Raw genomic sequence first — 21,836 nt, forward strand, 5'->3', positions numbered from 1 at the left:
CTGCGTCTTATAGGGCAAAAAATATGGTACAGTGCAGCAGAGACCCTGGTCAGCTTATATATTTTAATATGCACGTGAATCAGTCAGCGCCGACCAGCAGCCCTAAGCCCCGACCCTGGGAAAATGGTCTTGCATGAAACTGGGCCTTTATGCAAAAAAGGTTGGGGACCACTGACCTACACTATATATTACAAATAGTACAAGCACCATTTTGACCCCATAGAGCAGTAAACATTTTTGAGAATGTTATTCGGGACCTTGGAACAGAGTTCGGGAACTTGCTTTTTACAGTACAAATCTGACGAGACTTCGAAGCAATAACTTCGGCTCATTGCAGCCAATACATATTACTGTACAAAGCTCCTGCCCCGAACAGCATTGGAACAAAGTTTTATGCGAATTGACTTCGGATGTTTCATCCAGTCAATTCGCTCATCCCTAAATGTTATATATTTAGTTCTTTATATGGCAGCCAAGCTAAACCCAGAGGGGTCCAGAGAGGGGTTCACCCAGCTTTCACACTCCCTGCTTCTTTCTTCACAACTGTCCCTGCCCCTTTTTCAGCCTCAGATCAGGGCCCCCCCCCCCCCCAGCTATAGTGTAATTATATATAAAAATTATAATTATTATTAACCTCTCCAGCTCCGGACGGCACTGCCACCTGGCAGACTCACTTACCCTCCCTGGTCGTCTTCCCGCCACGCTGAACTGTGACCTGACAGCGCACGATACTGTACGTATCAGGACACAGGGTGGGGCTGGAAGGGAAGGGAGGATAGCCAGTGCAGCGGAAGCAGTCATTAGCATTTCCACACTATGTTCTGGCAGGGGGCCACATGAAATGACCCCGCGGGCCGTTCCCCACCCCTGCTGTAAGCCAATGATAGAAGGCCAGAAAACCCTTTAAGCAGTGGTCAGTTTAAAAAAGGCAGGGCTTAAAAAAGGGATTGTGTCGCCTCATCCTAGTGATAATACCACCAATGTCAGGTGCAGGACCCAGAGGGGACCTGCGCCTCTCACTGCGCACGCGCAGCCACCCTCTATTCACTTCTATGGGTGCTTTAGAAATAGCAGCTCACCAGCAGTCCCATGGAAGAGAATGGAGCGTACGCTCTTCACTTTAGGGGCTCCATTCTGGAGATGGGGGGGGGGGGGGTGTTCCCGCACCTATCTTGACATTGGTGGCTTATTGTAGTAAAATGCCACTAATGTCTGAGGTGAGAACCCCTTTATTGGGGGGAGATTAATGTGCATTTAGCGCTCTTTGATGCACCATATTAAGTGCCCGCCAATTCCTGCAGCACGCACCTGATTACGACCTCCTGCACACTGCAGTGTCCACAGTTCTGGCCCACAAAATACAGACAACTGTGTGCCAGCCAATGCCACCCCAATGTACAAGGAGGCTTCATTACCTACAGAGCTGTCATTCTGTCCATTAACCAGGAAGCTCTGGATGACCATCTAGTGGAAGCTGCAGAGAATTAGGATATTCACAATTCAAGAACCAGGCGGGGGGATGGGGAGCAGAGAGGAGGCGGAAGGGCTGCAGCTCATGACTTTAATGTGTAACTACAGAATCCATACATACAAGTGAGAACTGAAAGCTACAAAATACAACACGACCAATACATTTACAAAACATCCAAAACTCTACAAAACGCCTGTATTGGTCCAGGAATGGGGGGGGAAGGGGCTCTGTACATCTGTCGCCTGGCTGCTGGAGGGGGTGAGCGTACAACCCAAGTCTCAGAAAAGCGTCCAGCTCGGCACAAGTGCTCCTGCCCCCGCGCTCAGTTCATTTGCAGCCAAACGACAGGATGGAAGTGGCTCAGGGCCGGCGGCAGCCATATTTACACCAATCAACTAAAAAGCTCCAATATTCACAACCTCCTGTGTTTGGCCAAAAAAGAAAAAAAAGAAGAAAAATCAAAACTCAACGTCCCCCAGCCATTGGCTACGACTCGTGTCCGGGCGGCGGCAACGGTCGGGCGGAAACTAAGGAAACGAGGATTCTTCACATTGCAGACTTGTCCAGTTCAGAGAGGACACAGGGGCAACCTAGCTGGCACCGGTGCCCTCCATCACCTGCTGAGCCTGCTTCTGCCCCATGCAGCACTGCGCCACCGACTGGAACAACCTGCAGACAAGAAGAAGAGGTGTGAGGATAACACTGCACTAGACTGGCAGGCCTGAGACCACCGCACACCAGTGAGGCAACGGTGGCACCAGCAGACAGACATGCATGCTCGTCCACTGGGGGTACTTACTTCTCAATCTCGGGGGCACAGTGCACAAAGTCGTGGTTCCAGAACTTGAAGGCGGGGTTCTTAATCAGCTCGATGAAGGTGATGAGTAGCCCCCAGGGGTGAGGTCTGTTCACAATCAGCCGCTCCAGAAGGACCCTATAAGATACAAGGGTAGGTAAGTGGCCACTCCCAGTCCTGGGTGTGCACTGACCAGACTCCTGCCACAGGCAGGTGCTCACCGGGTGATCTGCTCCTGTATGGCCTCAGTGTTGGCCTCAGCGAAGAGGTACAGCATGGTGCAGCTGAAGTAGTGCGTGTGGCTGTTGGGGTAGCGCAGCTGGTTGGCGATGGCATTCAGGAAGAGGTAGCGACCTGCGGGGAAGTGAGGTGTTTAGTGTCCAGTGCAGGGAGAGAAGCACAGCAAGTGAAGCCGGCGGGGGCCCACCTTCAGTGTCCAGATCCACAGCCAGGTTCTGGAAGATGTCCATGTGGGCTGAGTGAGTGATGGTGCTCATGGAGGGAGTGCTGCCCTTGTTGTGGATGTGTGCAATCGCCTGCGTCCCAACGTACAGGACCAGCGCATTGATCAGCTGGATGCTGTAGCGATTTCCAGGCTCGTTAGAGACCTGCAGTGGAAGGAAAAGGGTTAACACCAACTTCACCCTCATTACACCCAAACCAGCAGAAAGCAACAGACCTGTAGGTTGCTGCGGAGCTCTGAGAGGAAGGTGACCGGTGACCGTGTCTTCAGATATGAGTCCAAGTCCTTCTTGAACTGTGGGGGCATCACTCCAGTGAAGTTAGTGAGGATCCGGGGGGCAATGTTAATCTCGCTCAGCATGTCAACCTGCAAGATGAAAACAGCCATGATCCAGCGCCTGCTCTGCCATCCCTATGCGCGCGGGGGGCACAGTTATCCAGCGCCTGCTCTGCCATCCCTAAGCGGGGAATGTGGCCGGCTGCTACACTACAGTCTGCTCACAGGTGCAGCAGACTCATCAGGGCAGCGGCTGTTCTGTAGCACCACAGCGTAACCACTGCCCACAAGTCAGGGCACTGGGTTAAATATGGTGCGGCTGCATACGATAGCTCAGTGCTGGTACCTTGAGGTTGGGAGTAAAGGGGTCTGGAAGCCTCATGTTGCGGGGGAAGGCACTCAGGATCAGGTTCCTCAGTTGGATGCAGTTGGGTGGGATGACGTCACAGAAGCCGTAGTGATAGTCGCAGAGGAACTCGGGGAAGTCATGCAAGAGCACCAGCAGCACCCGCAGAGTGCCCTAAAATAAACAGGAATCCACATGTGAGCCCCTGATCACCCGCCCTCTAGACACAGGGTCACAGACGCCCACACACTAACCTTGTACAGAATCTGCATAGGTTTGGTGAGCTCCACATTTCGGAGGAATGGCGCCAGATACTTGAAGAGGTCGATCAGCAGCTGGGCGTACATAGGCCACCCCTGTAAACAAAGGAAAATTAGGCGGGCGATCGATGGAAGCAGGGGTAGCTGACAGCCAGTTAGAGACTGCACCAACCTTCTGCTGCGGCGTGTGCGCCAACATTCGTGCAATGAAGATCCGATGGGAAATCAGCTCCAGCCAGGCATAGACAAAGCCCGCAGCTTTAGTCGGCCGCAGGATGTGGAAAGTATTGCTGGAAACAAACAGGAAGAGGTTAGGCCGGGTGGAAGCTCATACCTCCGTGGCTGCTTCAGAGCCGAACACTTACCAGAAAGCGGTGAGAGTCTGGAAGTTGATGGTCTCAAGGACATGCTCCGGAGCGTTCAGCTCGAGCAGCAACATAATGAAGATCCGATGGTATGGCAGCTGCTGGAACTCACTCTGCCTCACCTCGTGGTCCTGGAGCAGGACCCCCACAACAATCCCCAAGACCTGCGGTAGGCAGCAAAGAGTCAGCGGGTCCTGATGCCCGACACAGCGGGTGGACACACACACACATCCCACACACTTACCTTATTGAGAAGGTTAATCTTGGTCACTGTATTGGTGGCCTCTCCAGAATGCTTGACCAGCAGCGCAATGAGTCTCACAAAGGCGTCCAAATTATGATAGCACTTGGCGCGGATCATGGTGGGGTTGGCGGCAGGGTTATGCTGCTGTTCTGCCTGGGCTCTGTAGCTGATCTCCACACACATCTCCGTGCACAGCCGGAAGAAGCGAGTGATCAGGTCATCCGTCTTCAGGATCCCTTGCTGATGCATCTGACAGGAGAGCAGGTGATCAGGGACCCCATTCACCCCAATTCCTGCCCAGAACATTTGGTGGCACACTCACCTGCCCAACAAACGCAGAGAAGGCCTTGGTACTGTCACGTCCGGCAGCTGCCGAGTGGTACAGGTTCACCCACTCTCTCAGAAGATACTCTGCCTTCTCCCGCAGGCCTGGAGGATCATCGTACTCCGACGCTTGCGAGATGCCAGAATGCATCATGAAGTTAGGCCCACCCTGAGCCCGCTCAAGCATCGCCTCAAAATTTGAGCGCAAAACATCCATCAGCTGGGGGAGCCTGAGACAACGAGGGCAGAGAGGTAAATACCTGGACAAGAACAACCCAAGATGCTGTGGAGCCCCTCACGCACACACTGCTCACAGGAGCGCAGGCATGACTAAGGAGCACGCTTCCTGTAGCACCACAGCGTAACCTCCACCCTACACAGGACACAGGTTTAAGTATGGTGCAGCGTGGACACCCCGCCACCTCCCCGCACTCACCCTTCAGGAGCATTGCCTCTGGAGTGGGCATTGATGCGCATCAGAGTTTCTATGGTGTGGAAGAACTCCGCCTCAGTCACGTGGCTGACACTGCGCTCATCCACCAGTAAGATCTTCACCAGCTGCATTGCGAAGGCCACAGCCATGTAATTCAGCCCGTTCTCCATGGACTGCATAAAGACAACAATGTTAACAGGAGAACTTGGACCTGGAGGTCCCACACAAGAGCCACCCCGACACTTACCTGAGCCAAATGGACGTCATACTGCTGCATGTTCACCAGATGGTTCCGGATCAGCAGCTCCACGGCCTCCACGTTGTACTTATATTCATCCCGGCATTCGATTAAACACCTGCCACACAGACAGATGCGAATGATTGTTAGAAACCCTCCCCCGTGACATGTCCTGGGACCTGGCCTCTGCTTACCTAGTGATCTGCTTATTGCACCAAGGAGAGCCATAAGCCCGGCCATCCTGGAGAGCCTTCAGGACAAGGAGATGACACTCCCGATACCGGAGGAGGAGGTCAGCATCTGCTCCACTCGTGGCATCCAGGAGCCCCTCTACAGCCTGAGTAGTGAGGACATTGATTTAGTGATCCACAGGGCAGGTGGAGGCATTGCTGAGGCTAGAAGGCTCCAGATCTCACCTTCTGTAGTAGGCCTAATGCAGCAATGGCATCTCTAGAGTTCCTAGCAAGGGCCACGGCCTCCAGTAAGCTGCGCAGAGCCTGTGCCTGGGGGTTCATGGCCAGAGTGGGAGGAATGGCGTGCAGATGTTGCTCCAATTCAGTTATGCACTTATCATAAATCTGAGCGACATCATCGGTGGCCCAGGCTTGTTGCTGTAAAGAAGACGACATTTACTACCAAGTAAAACACAGAACCTTCTACAGCGCAGGAGAAGTCCATTACCTTCATGGGCTGAGCCAAGAATCCCGTGGGCTGGGTCAGATCGTTGGTGGGCAGGAAACCGGGAACGTTACGTGCAAACTCCTCATAAACAGCCAGCTGCTTGGGGTCCACACCGCCGACCTGTGAGGGAAGAGTGAGGACAGTTATATGGAGTTGGGGGGCCCACAGGAGCGCACAGCTGCTCAAGCCCAGTACCGATGCCTCACCTTCAGTCGGATCTGTTCCGGCATGCGCTCTGCTTGATACGTCAGCACAACAGGATCACAGTAGCGACGGCCTTCCTGCCTGGCGTGCTTCCTCAATTCAAACTCCTGTGCAGCAAGACAGGAACACAAAGTCAGCCACTAAACCTGTGAGACACAGGAACCATCGGCACTACTAGGCCTCAGCTCTGCCACACCAGATTCAGGAGGAGAAATGGCTCTATTACACGGCGTCACTACATGTCCAGGAGTATGAGACGCAGCAGGATAGGACCACACAACCCAGTAACACGACCAGATCCCCCCCAAGCCCGTTTCACATAACGTACTGTGGCGAGTCGTTTGTCCATTTCCGGCCCAGCCTTCTCCACCGCCGTCTTCTGAATGAAGCAGCAGGCCAGTTCACAGTTATCCTGAGCGAGCTGAGCCGCTGCCTGCTCCATCATCTCCCGCTGCTGGGGGGAGGCCGCCTGCAAAGACATCACAAGTCATTAATAATGAAGGTCTGCAAACCTCCAAAGCACAAGTGACATCCGCATCACACAGGTACCCGCATGGCTGTGGCAAAGCTGTTCTTGAGGTTGGTTGCGATACTCATGAGCAGAGGCTCCCGGCAGGTAATCATGGCCATGCCTGCAGTCAAGTTTCTCATCATGTGATGGGCTGCCACCCTCATCCGAGACTCCTCAGAATCCAACGCAAAATCCTTCCGCACGATCTGCTCACAAGTGGTCATTGCGATCTTGATGGAACGGTCCACCACAGGATGTACCAGTTCCTGCACGGCACGCTCTATCGCCTGGCGCACACACTGCTTGAGCTGCGGATGAGCCTGGAAGAGGGGAATCTGGGGACAAAAAATAAAAAAAATAAATCATAGGTAGTCAATTTAAAAAGGAGGAGGGAGAAACCAGGGCTGTGGAGCAGTGCACCTACCGTGGGATTAAGGGTGATGTGAGGAGCAAGTCCTGCAAGAGAGTAGACATGGATATCATGGTAGCTGTACTGAGGCTGTGGTGGTGCAGTGGCCGTGCATGTGGCACTCGGCGGTGGTGCGGTGGCAGTTGCTAAAAGACAATATACAGGTCACATACAATTCACACAGCGAGAATGAGGCAGCAGACAAGTACTACCTGTGAAGACCGCATCAGACTCCTGCTTCTCCACCGAGGCCCAGAGCTTCCCAGCCGTGCGGATGGCATACTCATTGGCATTGGTGATCGGCGGCAGCTCCTCCGGCTGCTTAACATCCTTCTTAGGGGCAGAAAGCTGCTCATCCAAGGATTTAAGACGATCCTTGTCCTTCAGCAGGTTGCCAGGCTTCAAGTCATTGATGTCTATGGCCAGATTCTTACACAGAACTTCAATCTCAAACTTAAGATTCAGCTGAGGAGATGAAGGAGTTATTAGACAAGGCCCAAACCTAGGCTCAAATGACTCAGGATGGAGGCTCTGGTGCAACTCACCTTCAAGTCATGTTCTTGATGAAGCTCTGCCAGTACATTCATTATAGCCATAGTCCAGGGATTCGGCGGGCGGAAAACCTGGAAGGAAAGAAAGGAGTGAGGAAAACTACGATATCAAACCTGTGCAGTGTCCGGTCCAGGACCTTCACATACCACACTCCTGATGCTGGACTCCAAGACTTTGGCAACAAAAGGCACAACATAGAGCATCTCTTGCTGTCCCTTCATATAGGCTTCCAGCAGCAAGGACTTCACATCCAGGTCCTGCAGGGAGGAGAAAGTGTGAGAAATGGCCAACAAGGAGTGGGCAGCAAGCAGGTGGCCATTCTACTAACCGTGTGCAGGATGGGCTTGTTCTTTGCCAGCGTGATCATTCCCAACCAGTGGCCCAGGTTCTTCAGCAGAGAGCGGTCAGAGAAGTTGGCGGCAGCTTTGTCAGATGTCAGAAGCACCTGGAGGGGACACACGTGCGATCAGTGACCTGAAAGTGGTGTATGCAGATGAAAAGCGGAGGGTAATCACTCACCTTGATATTGCGGTAAGTCTCAGCCAGAACCATCTTGTTGAACTCCAGGTTCTTCAGAGCATCCAGGAAGTTGGAGTACAAGCTATGGAAGTTCAGTTCAATGCTGACCCTCTTCATCACCAAATATTGGGACACCCAGGGCATGAATTCATCCTTCACTGTCTCCTTCAGCTCCTCCACCTGTCACATAACATGGCAGGAGATTAATGATCACAATGCCCAGCCTGTTGAATACCAGCACCTGCTATCCAGGGGAACGCCACAAATCCACCCACCCAGGACTGCTCAGGTCAGCCAACATCAGACGTGATCCTGAGATCGGTCCTACAAGGATTAATCACCTCCGCACAGAGGCAGATGTCCCAGTCATCGCTTGCAGAGAATGAGGGCACCCAGTCTTACCTTCTGCGTCATGTTGGACTGGGACAAGTTGTTAAAGATGAAGGCGATTTTCTCTTGCACGTTCTCTGGCGGCTCCACAATCCTCTCCGTCTGATCAGTTGCCACAAGCAGAGTGTCTATATTGGTAGTGTTGATGGACGGCTGAGGAAAGAGCAGGTGGTCAGTGACATCAGACTCGTCACCCCAGATACCATTAGACTGGTGGAAGCTTACCGGTACATCCTTCTTGAAGCTGACGCCGGTGGGCCTGGTGATAGTGATGGTTTTGGCTGAAGTTGTGGCAGTAGAGGTGGTGACTACGTTTGTGCTCACTGGACCAGGAAGAGGCGCTTTGGCTGGGACCTGGGCCTGAGCTTGTGCCTGGGCTTGGGAAAGTGCAATGCTTCCAGGGGTGGTGATTGAGCCCTGCATCTTGACCGGAGGATCCCGGGACTGCTGACCGTACTCTATGTACTGAGGAAACAGCCAGGGTCAGGGACCTTAATAAACAGCAGACGGCAATGTCAGACAGAAGAGGAGACACTTACCTCTTGCAGGTGATGAGGGAACTGGATAAAGTGAGTGATAGAAGCCAAGTGCTGACAATACTGGGGGTAATCTTTCAATCTGAAAAAATAAATAAATCACATAACCTACTATAAGCACGAGACAAGGCTACTTTCATCCCAACACCCTCCACGTGCGTCTGGAACCACAGCTGACAAGTGTCGGTCTGCACAATGATGGAGGGGTTGTCAGTCTAGAGCCACTTGTTGTCAGCCAGGATGTTTGAGGTGAGCTGTGCTGCTACCCCAGTGACTACAGAAGTTGCATCTGTAAGCAGGGACCCTGCACTGACACACACTGATTACTATAACAGTTAACACTTTAGTGACTTGCCTGTTTTTAAACCTATCTAGTGCAGCGATGCCAAAGAAATACATTTTGGATCCATAAGGTTTGCGGAGAGCTTCTAGTACATAGCGCAGCGCCAGCCCCAAAGCCATGTACGTGACAAGTCCTTTCTCAATGATGCCACCAAACAAGCAGGCGGTGATATGGAGCTCCTTGTCTGGATACTGGGGGAAGAAGCGGTACTCTTCGAACAGGTTTCGGAGCATGCAATTAAAGACCTCACGTTCCCGCTTAATACTGGAATCCTTAAACCTCTGCAGCATTTCCAGTACCTGAAAGAGAACACACGAAAGTATGAGCACCGGAGCATCCCCGAGGAGCAGGTGGAGGACACCTCTCTACTACCAATCCATCATGGAAGAACTGGCTTTAGACGTACCTCATCCACAGACATGGTCGGGTGAGGCGGCTGGTTGTAAATACGCTGAAAGTAGCTGTTTGCCTCATCATCAATCTCCTTAGTAAAGTGCTGGTTAGCCTCTGGCCACACCTGAGACAGATCGGCTGCAGGAGACAGATGGATGGGAGATAAGTGACCACTGCCCAGGAGCAGGCCGAGCACTGCAGAGGGACAGGACTTACTCTGTTGGAATGTTGGCTGACTGAGTCCAGAAGTGCTGAGTTTTCTTTGCCCAAACGGGTCGCTGTTGACAGCAGAAAGCCCTAGACCACCTGTGCCCATTCCAGAAAGACTGCCCGTGCTGAGCCCACCTAGAAAAGACAAAGCCATTACAAACCACACAGGCCACTACTGTTTGGGGTATACATGACGATGGGTGCAGTACCTGGCAGCTGGGAGGAGAGGCCCCCAAGGCCACTGAACCCTGTGGACTGGTTCGGAGTGGTCAGTGGTGGAAAGGCCTTTGCTGGTGACTGTGGGGTGCTGAAGGCAGAGCCCAGGTTGGGAGGAAATGCGGGCAAGCTCTGTGTGTGAGGAACAGCAGAACCACCGATGCTGAGAGAGGCCATGGCAGCGAGAGGATCAATCTAACAGAAGGAGAGATCATTTGTGAACAACCTGCAGGGCTATCAATACAGAAGCCCAGTGCCAGAAGAAGATTATTACCTGTACTGGGGAAATGGCGTCCAAGCTGCTGGTGCTGGGAGGACGGCCTTTTGGCATCACCCCCGGAGGCGGCTGACGAGCCTTGTTCACCACGTTACTACAGTTAGCGACCATGGTAAGAATGGTTTCGGACAGCTCCTGTGACACGCTCCTGCAAGACAAAACATTTACAGCCGCCGCCAAAAGCGCAGCACCCATGCCAACTACAAAAGCAGAGGTTTGGACCTACCCAGCGCAGGCTTGGAGACATGCCAGCATGGTTGCCAGGGTTTCTGGTGGAAGTTGGGCGCTTTTTGGTTGGTCTTTTTCTGGAACTATGCCACCAAGTATGGAAGGACAGCGTCGTTTGAGGAAGGTCATGCAAGCCTGGACAAAAGGCTCCTGCAAACAGGGAGAAGAATGAAGCCTCATTTCACAGCAGAAGCCCTGAAACCAGCTGAGCAGGAGAGAGCATTACCCCATGTTCCCGGATTTTGTCAGTCAACCATTTGTCCAGTTTGAGGTATTCCCGTCGGGAGGCGAGTGCAGCAAGGTCAATGACAAAGGCAAATGGAGTAGCATTCAGCAGCATTGATAAGGCCTAGAGAAAAGAGCACAAATGTTACCGGGCACATTCTGGAGGCGCCTCACTTCAACATTCAGCGCGGTACCCACCTTTAAATCTTGGGCCACATCAAGTATACGAGAAAGCCGAGCCTGGTCATACTGTTCACCACGCATATACCACTCTGCCATGGCATGCATGATCAGCTGTCGGATGGAAGGAGACTGGCCCTGCATAAAAGTGCGACAATAAATGCCTGCCCACAGCGCTGAGGCCCAGACATAGGGCACTCACTAAATAAACTTCAGTCTGACAGGTGAATGGGAGAGCAGCGTTACATCCCCACAGAGCACACAGCAAGGACAAGCTGTGATGTCAATTCCCTACAAGCCTCACATCTGCCTATCGAGGGGACTGAAGCCCACGCTCCGCAGCTACCTCCCCAAACATATGACAGGATGGCAAACAAAAAAGACGCACTCACCTGACCATGCCATGCATAGTGCAAAATGATGGCAGAGTTGGGATGGTTACCAAGGAATATTGGCATCAATGTGGAGATGAGTTCATGGCGCAGGGTGTTCCACGAGGGATTGATCTGGAGTAAGGCCAGCACCAGCATATCGGGACAGTGCTTGATGGGATAGCTGAAGAGCTGCTTGACCTGCTCGTACAGCCCCACCTCAGCCAGCCGAAGCAGGGACTCGATCAGCTCCAGACTCTTCCTAAAAAAGAGAAAGAGGCAATCTTTCAACCCCAGCACAACACAACCTCAGTGTCCACAGCACTGACCGTCCAGCAATCTCACCATGTGGCAATCTCACGATTGTCATCCTCCGGGGGGGCCTTGAGGATATCTGTGGCCACAGCATGACAGGGGTAATCCGCAAAGCAGAAAATATCTGGATTCATCAGGGAATACTGGATGAAGGAGAGCTGGGAGAGAGATCCGGGTTAGAAAAGCAGAAGTAACAGACCTACCCGTCCCCCATGTGAGGCCACACTTACTTGCCCCTCCGCATGCTTCCATGCCCTGTAGATCAGATCCACCGGGAACACGTCCATCCCAAGCCCTCTCTGGATGCCATACACCACAGTCTGGAGGCCTTTGCTGTCACGAACCAGGAACATTGGATTATCGAGCTCATATATGACATCCTTAAAGTTCAAGCTTGGATTCTGTGGGAAGCAGAGAAAACCTGTCAAATTCTGCCTGGGAAGAGGGGGGGGGATGACTACTCGTTTCCCAGTGGAATGTGCCGCCCTGCAGCCACTTACCAGCTCTTTCACAACATCTATAAAGACCTCCACATTCCAGGTATGGGCCTGCACACTGTCATTTTTGTCTTTACCATCGCTCCAGATTCCACTGCCAGGAGATGAAATAGACTGGAGAAAAGGAAGGGACGTCAGACGAGGCTAGAAGACCCCAGCCTGTGCTCACATAGGGGACCTACAGACCCTCACCTGCAAGGAGATGCCATCCGTCAGCCCTGAGTGTGTCCGGGCCATCATCCCCAACACCCGAGCCACCTGCACAGCAGTAACTTCTCGGACACCAAACTGAATGATGATATTGCGGCATTCCTCCACGCTAAAACCAAGGAGACAACAGCAGAACAATGACTATGGGACAAAGATGGCCGACTCCATGAGAGCAGCTTCACCTGTACAATGGACAAGCACACAAGAGCCGACTAGCATCCAGGCTCCTCCGATACTCACCTGGCACAGAAACTGTAGCCAACCTCCTGCATGAAGTCTGCCAGGGAACTGTCCATCATGGTTTTGGTGATTCCTCCAGAGTCAGAAAGAATCCGGTCCATCAGGATGTCCCGTTTTTCAGGGTAGAGGAGTGGTGCAAGCACCACCGGACAGCGCTCCTGGGGGAAATCTGGGAAAAAGAAAAAGGAATCCGTCAAATCACTGCAGCGACAAGACAGCGAACCCAGGCCTCACACGCGGATCTAATTCCCAACACAGCGCCAAGATATCCAGAGACTACACAGACATAAGGGGCATCAGCAGGGGGGGGGGGACATGTTCAATCCTTATATACAGAGCGGACAAGACAAGGCACCACGTTGGGGCGCACATCCCTACATGACAGGAGTGGACACTAAAGAGTAGGGATCGACCGATATGGATACCGATAATTTGTGAACTTTCAGGCCGATAGCCGATAATTTATACCGATATTCTGTGAAATTTCATTTTTGAAAAAAAAATAATCCTACACAAATCTGCTGAAAACGAATTTTTTTATTGTTAATGTGTAGTTTTTTTTCTGTAAATCTTTTTTTATTTATACATAAAAGGAACCTGTCACCAAAAAAAATCGCCTATTAAGCTGTTAAGAGTACCTTCTAGTGCTACATAGTTGTGTCCTATAGCACTTTTTCGTCCTTTTCCTGCATTTATCGTCACTGAGAAATCTATGTTTTAATCAGCCGCTGCCCCGTGTTTCAAGTCAGGCTTGAAGTCAAGGGGGCAGCGGCCTAGGCGTCTCCAATCCTGCTTTTCTGGCCCCTCACCGCCTTGATTGACACGCCGCATCTCAGTGCCAGGACCGCGCTCAGCCGGCATGCGCAGTAAAGGGCTTTTGTAGCGCGATCCTGGCTCGTACACTCAGCCGGCTTCAGTCTCACTACTGCGCATGCGCCCGCCTTACATACTTGCGCCCGGCATCTTCTCTTCCTGCACATACAGAGCGCGAGTATATAAGGCTGGCGGGCGCATGCGCAGTAGTGAGACTGAAGCCGGCTGAGTGTACGAGCCGGGATCGCGCTACAGCAGCCTTTTACTGCGTATGCAGGCTGAGCGCGGTCCCGGCACTGAGATGCGGCGTGTCAATCAAGGCGGCGAGAGGCCGGAAAAGCAGGATTGGAGACGCCTAGGCCTTTCCCCCCTTGACTTCAAGCCTGACTTGAAACACGGGGCAGCGGCTGATTAAAACATCGATTTCTCAGTGACTATAAATGCAGGAAAAGGACAAAAAAGTGCTATAGGACACAACTATGTAGCACTATAAGGTACTCTTAACAGCTTAATAGGCGATTTTTTGGCGACAGGTTCCCTTTAATATTTTTTTTTTTTTTTTTTACCAACTTTTAGCCCCCTTAGGGACTAGAACCCTTGTCCTATTCACCCTGATAGATCTCTATCAGGGTGAATAGGACCTCACACTCTCCCTGCTGCCCTGTGCTTTGTGCACACAGCAGCATGGAGCTGAACATGGCAGCCAGGGCTTCAGTAGCGTCCTGGCTGTCATGGTAACTGATCGGAGCCCCAGGTTTACACTGCTGGGGCTCCGATCGGAGGAGGAGAGGGGACCCTGTGGCCACTGCCACCAATGATTAAAACAGGGGGGGCTTGGGTGGGGGGGGGGGGGCGCACTGCGCCACCAATGTTTTTAATACTGGGGTGGGGGGCGCACTGCGCCACCAATGAACATAAGTCTCTCATTTATTCATATACAGGAGGCGGGAGCCGGCTCCCGACCTCTATGAGCGGTAGCTGCGATCCGCGGCACCTGAGGGGTTAACTACCGCGGATCGCAGCTACCGCTCATAGAGGTCGGGAGCCGGCTACGTGATTCTGCAGCCAGCTCCCGCCTCCTGTATATGAATAAATTAGACTTTTCATTGGTGGCGCAGTGGTCACAGCCCCGCCCCTCCTCTTATTGGTGGCAGCGGCATCACAGGGGGAGGAGACACTGCTTCCTTCTCCCCTGTGCTGCTGAGGGAACACAGAGAGCACCGACAGCAGCGCGATCTGTGTTCCCCATACGTTATCGGAATATCGGCAAAATAGATGCCGATACCTGTCAAAATCCTGAATATCGGCCGATAATATCGGTATAACCGATAATCGGTTGATTCCTACTAAAGAGTTTTCTATAATGAAGGCCGCCTCACTCACGGAGACCACTGCTGTTCAGGCCATAATCACCCACAGAGACCTCCATATGAAGGGGCTCCGAGCAGAAGCCCCCTGGCTTCACAGTGAATCCGCACATGATCTCACATCTAGGCAGGCCACCACCGCAGACCCGCTCACACTGTACCTCTGCGGAGGGTCTTGAGGAAGGCTACAATCTGCTCCTGTCCGACCCCGAAGGCTCCCTTCTGGCCGAAAAGGAGATTGGAGAGGAGGAGGTGCAGGACCTCTATGGCGATGTCTTGGAATCCACCTTCTTGGCTTCCACTAACGTCCACGTCTACGTAAGAGCGCAGGAGATCCGGGAGCTTCTGCTTCACAAACTGCGCAGCTACAAGACAAGAAGCAGCACTCACAGGTCACCAAACAGCAAACCAGCTTGTGTGAACAGCCAAAAACATAAATAAAATCACTTACCAAAACCCCGCAGGTCAGCGCTGGAGGAGCCGAGAAGAGCCAAGCCAAAGATGACCTGCAAAAGGAAGGAGAGGCATTAACCCTGAAAGCGCTGCTCGCCCCCCTCCCCCCAGAGACCACCAGCACTTACCTCTTGGACTTTGCTAAGCTTCAGAACTTTACTCAACTGGGTGAAGAGATGAGGAGACGGCTTCAGGCTCTACAACACAAGAAGAGCGGGTGAGGCCACCATGGTGATCGGGTGCAGCTTGCAGGGGCTCACCCCACACACACTTACCTTCTGATAGTGCAAGGGATTGTCAATGGCGTACGCAAGAGTAGAGATGAAATTCGGTTTTGTTATCAGCGAGGCACACTCCTGGATCAGAAACTGGGTCTGTGGGGAGACGCAGGTGAGGACCAGACCGGAAACCAAGTACACAGGCCATACCATCATCACACATACTCACAGGGGAGGTGATGGGACACGGGCCATACCATCATCACACATACTAACAGAGGAGGTGATGGGACACGGGCCATACCATCATCACACATACTAACAGCGGAGGTGATGGGACACGGGCCATACCATCATCACACATACTCACAGGGGAGGTGATGGGACACGGGCCATACCATCATCACACATACTAACAGAGGAGGTGATGGGACACGGGCCATACCATCATCACACATACTAACAGCGGAGGTGATGGGACACGGGCCATACCATCATCACACATACTAACAGCGGAGGTGATGGGACACGGGCCATACCATCATCACACATACTAACAGGGGAGGTGATGGGACACGGGCCATACCATCATCACACATACTAACAGGGGAGGTGATGGGACACGGGCCATACCATCACCACACATACTAACAGGGGAGGTGATGGGACACGGGCCATACCATCATCACACATACTAACAGAGGAGGTGATGGGACACGGGCCATACTATCACACATACTAACAGAGGAGGTGATGGGACACGGGCCATACCATCATCACACATACTAACAGAGGAGGTGATGGGACACGGGCCATACCATCATCACAGATACTAACAGAGGAGGTGATGGGACACAGGCCATACCATCATCACAGATACTAACAGAGGAGGTGATGGGACACGGGCCATACCATCATCACAGATACTAACAGAGGAGGTGATGGGACACAGGCCATACCATCATCACAGATACTAACAGAGGAGGTGATGGGACACGGGCCATACCATCATCACAGATACTAACAGAGGAGGTGATGGGACACAGGCCATACCATCATCACAGATACTAACAGAGGAGGTGATGGGACACTGGCCATACCATCATCACAGATACTAACAGAGGAGGTGATGGGACACGGGCCATACCATCATCACACATACTAACAGAGGAGGAGATGGGACACGGGCCATACCATCATCACACATACTAACAGAGGAGGTGTACATATAATACCCACCTGATGGAAATCCTTGCCACTGCTTTTACCATCGCCACTGAAATCCACATGAGAGAATAGACAGCGTAACAAGTGCCTGTCTGCCTCCGGGCCGTGCCGATTCACAATCTGTGGGAGGCAGAGAACACGGCTGACCGCATGTCACAGAGCAACAACCCCAGGGAGCAGAGGCCACGTCATGGGGAGAGAAGGCGACCCCTGGGATCAGCAACTTCTCATCACTGGCCTATCATACCCTCCGCTATCAACATGGGGCCCACAACATTCTGCTCCACCTGCGCCCACTACTCACGTGTTGTATTTCCAGCTGGCTGGCGCGGTAATTTTTCTTCGTCAGGTTGTCCACCAGGTAGCTGATTTGAGACAAGGCCAGCGAAAGCGAGTCAAGATTCATTGCTGGTTGGGGCGGAAGCAGGCGGCCGAGCCCGGCGCAAAATCACCATTATTCCCCTCTGGTCTCTGCAGACAGGTTAATTTCTTTAAATGAGCCAATTTCTGAGCCGTGTGTGAACAGGACCCTCAGCCTGTCCGACCCATCAGAAACATGGCACCTGCAAGAGAGACACACACGTGACACACTGACGACGTCCTGCAGCCACCAGGGGGCACCCCGCACAGCTGTTCAGCAGAACACGTGTTCATGTCAGACAATATTCATACAGATTACAGGACACCTGCTGCAGAAGCCTCACTATAAATGGAGGTTCGCGTTACACAGCAACCCCCCCCCCCCCCCACCAACCCTGACACATGGGGGTGCACCGTGCCGCCGAACTTCAGGAAGCAGCCGGACAAAGGGTAACATGTGACAGGAAAAACGTCCTGCACAGGAACAGTCTGTTCTGCTCTCTGATTTCAACATCTCCGCTTGCTGTTAGCAAACCCAGGTCTACAAGACTGCACCTCTCACTACAACACACAGAAAATGTGACGAGTTCACACATTTACTGCAGCATGAGGTGCAGCCAGTGACCAACTCACTAGAGTTTTAAGAAGGGCCAAGAACAGGAGTGGCTCGCACGGGCAGCACAACCACAGGACAAAACACTAGCGCGCTCCGCTCCTCCCAGCAGACATTGCAGACGCCTCTTCCTCCAACTGCCCCAAGCCAAGAGCTCCAGTAAAATACAGCCGGTGCCTCATTACACCCTCTTACTGGGGTCCACCATCTACTGAGCCCCCTCTTGACAGCGCAGCCAGTGGAGGCTCCTCAGAAAATCCGGTCAATGGCTCTCAGCAGGTGGTAGGCGACGGCTCCTGGCACTGGCAAGGCAGCACCGACAACACAACGCCCCCCCTCCCAGCACCGACAACACAACGCCCCCCCTCCCAGCACCGGCAACACAACGCCCCGCCAAGCAACACCAGCCACAAGACATTTTTTTGATCCCAGAAGAGAAATCTAGAAGTCATGCTGCGGATATGAAAACCGGCCGCCACCATCAGACCCCCTCCCTCTCACACAGCGCAGCCGCCAGACTCCCCCATCTCACACAGCGCAGCCGCCAGACTCCTCCCATCTCACACAGCGCAGCCGCCAGACTCCTCCCATCTCACACAGCGCAGCCGCCAGACTCCTCCCATCTCACACAGCGCCGCCGCCAGACTGCCCCCACCTCACCGGCCCTAATACTCCAGGGGTCCCCACCTCACCGGCCCTAATACTCCAGGGGTCCCCACCTCACCGGCCCTAATACTCCAGGGGTCCCCACCTCACCGGCCCTAATACTCCAGGGGTCCCCACCTCACCGGCCCTAATACTCCAGGGGTCCCCACCTCACCGGCCCTAATACTCCAGGGGTCCCCACCTCACCGGCCCTAATACTCCAGGGGTCCCCACCTCACCGGCCCTAATACTCCAGGGGTCCCCACCTCACAGGCCCTAACACTCCAGGGGTCCCCACCTCACAGGCCCTAACACTCCAGGGGTCCCCACCTCACCGGCCCTAACACTCCAGGGGTCCCCACCTCACCGGCCCTAACACTCCAGGGGTCCCCACCTCACCGGCCCTAACACTCCAGGGGTCCCCACCTCACCGGCCCTAACACTCCAGGGGTCCCCACCTCACCGGCCCTAACACTCCAGGGGTCCCCACCTCACCGGCCCTAACACTCCAGTGGTCCCCACCTCACCGGCCCTAACACTCCAGGGGTCCCCACCTCACCGGCCCTAACACTCCAGGGGTCCCCACCTCACCGGCCCTAACACTCCAGGGGTCCCCACCTCACAGGCCCTAACACTCCAGGGGTCCCCACCTCACAGGCCCTAACACTCCAGGGGTCCCCACCTCACAGGCCCTAACACTCCAGGGGTCCCCACCTCACCGGCCCTAACACTCCAGGGGTCCCCACCTCACCGGCCCTAACACTCCAGGGGTCCCCACCTCACCGGCCCTAACACTCCAGGGGTCCCCACCTCACCGGCCCTAATACTCCAGGGGTCCCCACCTCACAGGCCCTAATACTCCAGGGGTCCCCACCTCACAGGCCCTAATACTCCAGGGGGTCCCCACCTCACAGGCCCTAATACTCCAGGGGTCCCCACCTCACAGGCCCTAATACTCCAGGGGTCCCCACCTCACAGGCCCTAATACTCCAGGGGTCCCCACCTCACAGGCCCTAACACTCCAGGGGTCCCCACCTCACAGGCCCTAACACTCCAGGGGTCCCCACCTCACAGGCCCTAACACTCCAGGGGTCCCCACCTCACAGGCCCTAATACTCCAGGGGTCCCCACCTCACAGGCCCTAATACTCCAGGGGTCCCCACCTCACAGGCCCTAATACTCCAGGGGTCCCCACCTCACAGGCCTTGATATTCCAGGGGCCCCCACCCAGGCCTTGATATTCCAGGGGCCCCCACCCTCCTGTCACAGGTGTATGCCGGGGACCCCGCTCCAGTCACCGGTAAACCATGGATGGTGACAGGACAGGCCGGGGATACCCGCAGGCCTCACGGCTCACACTGCCCTCTGGCGGCGCGGGATCCACCCTACTAACAAACCCTCGCGGAGATTACCGAGCGGGCACTCACAGCCAGCGACCTCACTAACACCCGGGCCTCGACTGTCCCTTCCCGCTTTCCGGTTCTATCCGTTTGTTTTCCACAAAATGGCGCCGCTCTGGGCTCGTTCCCGCAGCGGCCGCCTCCTCCTCGCTCCTATTTCACCAGGACTCCGCCCACCGACCCAGGAACTGTGACTCACCAGCCAATCAACGCCTGCCGTGGAGGTCCAGGCACGTCTGACGTGAAACGTCAGGGAACGGCCGCGCACGCGACCTAGACTGACGTAGGCAGCCAATGAGAGAGGCCGACAGACAGTGGCGTCCTCCAATCTCAGGCCAGCTGCGAGCCAACCTCAGGGAGTTCACCTGGACCGTACCATTGTCCCAGCGGGGAAAGACGTGCAGACTGGAAAAGTTAGCGTGACTAGGGTACGGATGAATGAACGTGTCTCCTAATACAGCTAATCCCGGATTTAAACCTTCCGCCTCATTCACCTTTCCGCTTGTTACCTGTTGCCAGGCTCGTGTCTTCAGCGGCCCCTGCACATGGTATCGTCTGTTGCCCTGGCTGGAGACAACATTCCTCGCTGGCTACGATTAGTGGGAACTGAGGCACGTGATCTCCAGCTTTGTCCAATAGCAGCTGCTCACAGCTGACAACTGGTACTACTGACCCCCCTGTATACAGTGTACACATGACTGCCCCCCTGTATACAGTGTACACATGACCCCCCCCCCCCTGTACACAGTGTTCATATGACTGACCCCCCTGTATACAGTGTACACATGACTGCCCCCCCCCTGTACACAGTGTTCATATGACTGACCCCCCTGTATACTGTGTACATATGACTGCCCCCCCCCTGTACACAGTGTTCATATGACTGACCCCCCTGTATACTGTGTACATATGACTGACCCCCATGTATACAGTGTACACATGACTGACCCCTCCCTGTATACAGTGTACATATGACTGCCCCCCCCCCCTGTATACAGTGTACATATGACTGCCCCCCCCCCTGTATACAGTGTACACATGACTGCCCCCCCCCCTGTACACAGTGTTCATATGACTGACCCCCCTGTATACAGTGTACACATGACTGCCCCCCCCCCCTGTACACAGTGTTCATATGACTGACCCCCCTGTATACTGTGTACATATGACTGACCCCCATGTATACAGTGTACACATGACTGACCCCTCCTTGTACAGTGTACACATGACTGACCCCTCCTTGTACACAGTGTTCATATGACTGACCCCCCCCTGTATACAGTGTACATATGACTACCCCCCCCCCCCTGTATACAGTGTACACATGACTGCCCCCCCCCCCCTGTACACAGTGTTCATATGACTGACCCCCCTGTATACTGTGTACATATGACTGACCCCCATGTATACAGTGTACACATGACTGACCCCTCCTTGTACAGTGTACATATGACTGACCCCCCTGTACACAGTGTACATATGACTGACCCCCCATATACAGTGTTCATGACCGCTCCCCCATATACAGTGTACATATGACTGACCCCCCTGTATACAGTGTATATATGACTGACCCCCCATATACAGTGTACACATGACTGACCCCCCTGTATACAGTGTACACATGACTGACCCCTCCTTGTACACAGTGTTCATATGACTGACCCCCCCTGTATACAGTGTACACATGACTGCCCCCCCCCTGTACACAGTGTTCATATGACTGACCCCCCTGTATACTGTGTACATATGACTGACCCCCCCCCCTGTATACAGTGTACATATGACTGCCCCCCCCTGTATACAGTGTACATATGACTGACCTCCTCCTGTATACAGTGTACATATGACTGACCCCCCCTGTATACAGTGTACATATGACTGACCTCCTCCTGTATACAGTGTACATATGACTGACCCCCCTGTATACAGTGTATATATGACTGACCTCCTCCTGTATACAGTGTACACATGACTGACCCCCCTGTATACAGTGTATATATGACTGACCTCCTCC

The 21,836-nt window shown here is 53.6% G+C and overlaps 1 protein-coding gene across 4 annotated transcripts; it reads right to left on the minus strand.

Moving 5' to 3' along the window:
- Window positions 1-1,547: 1,547 nt before the first annotated feature.
- Window positions 1,548-19,986, minus strand: CNOT1 (CCR4-NOT transcription complex subunit 1). Of its 4 annotated transcripts, XM_040410010.1 has the most exons (49): window positions 19,847-19,986; window positions 17,106-17,364; window positions 16,814-16,921; window positions 15,632-15,730; window positions 15,485-15,553; window positions 15,355-15,409; window positions 15,065-15,268; window positions 12,724-12,892; window positions 12,466-12,592; window positions 12,277-12,387; window positions 12,007-12,177; window positions 11,807-11,934; window positions 11,483-11,723; window positions 11,109-11,228; window positions 10,912-11,034; window positions 10,684-10,835; window positions 10,455-10,605; window positions 10,174-10,375; window positions 9,971-10,099; window positions 9,768-9,892; window positions 9,374-9,660; window positions 9,022-9,100; window positions 8,708-8,947; window positions 8,495-8,635; window positions 8,093-8,272; window positions 7,902-8,018; window positions 7,720-7,830; window positions 7,567-7,644; window positions 7,234-7,486; window positions 7,037-7,167; window positions 6,651-6,947; window positions 6,430-6,570; window positions 6,104-6,208; window positions 5,898-6,017; window positions 5,633-5,827; window positions 5,411-5,553; window positions 5,226-5,334; window positions 4,982-5,151; window positions 4,544-4,775; window positions 4,222-4,470; window positions 3,978-4,141; window positions 3,785-3,902; window positions 3,607-3,708; window positions 3,353-3,526; window positions 2,947-3,096; window positions 2,695-2,875; window positions 2,489-2,621; window positions 2,271-2,405; window positions 2,062-2,140 (listed from the first exon to the last, which is right to left on the minus strand). In XM_040410010.1, the coding sequence occupies exons 2-49, from the start codon at window positions 17,205-17,207 to the stop codon at window positions 2,062-2,064; spliced, it is 7,200 nt and encodes a 2,399-aa protein (XP_040265944.1). In that variant the 5' UTR covers window positions 17,208-17,364; window positions 19,847-19,986. The 4 variants fall into 4 exon arrangements, with proteins under 4 accessions (XP_040265943.1, XP_040265944.1, XP_040265945.1 ...); XM_040410009.1 differs by having other exon boundaries at window positions 1,548-2,140; window positions 9,768-10,099; XM_040410011.1 differs by having other exon boundaries at window positions 7,037-7,068; window positions 9,768-10,099.
- Window positions 19,987-21,836: the final 1,850 nt, after the last annotated feature.

The sequence above is a fragment of the Bufo bufo genome, chromosome 10 (assembly GCF_905171765.1).
Source record: "Bufo bufo chromosome 10, aBufBuf1.1, whole genome shotgun sequence".
NCBI classification, from domain to species: domain Eukaryota; kingdom Metazoa; phylum Chordata; class Amphibia; order Anura; family Bufonidae; genus Bufo; species Bufo bufo.

Excerpts from the sequence above, each read along its gene's own strand:
- CNOT1 (XM_040410009.1), bottom strand. The coding sequence starts at position 17,207 with ATGAATCTTGACTCGCTTTCGCTGGCCTTGTCTCAAATCAGCTACCTG. Across the intron at positions 5,152-5,225 it reads ATGACGTCCATTTGGCTCAG|TCCATGGAGAACGGGCTGAA; the intron begins GTAAGTGTCGGG and ends GTCTTTATGCAG. Across the intron at positions 2,406-2,488 it reads ATACAGGAGCAGATCACCCG|GGTCCTTCTGGAGCGGCTGA; the intron begins GTGAGCACCTGC and ends TGTATCTTATAG.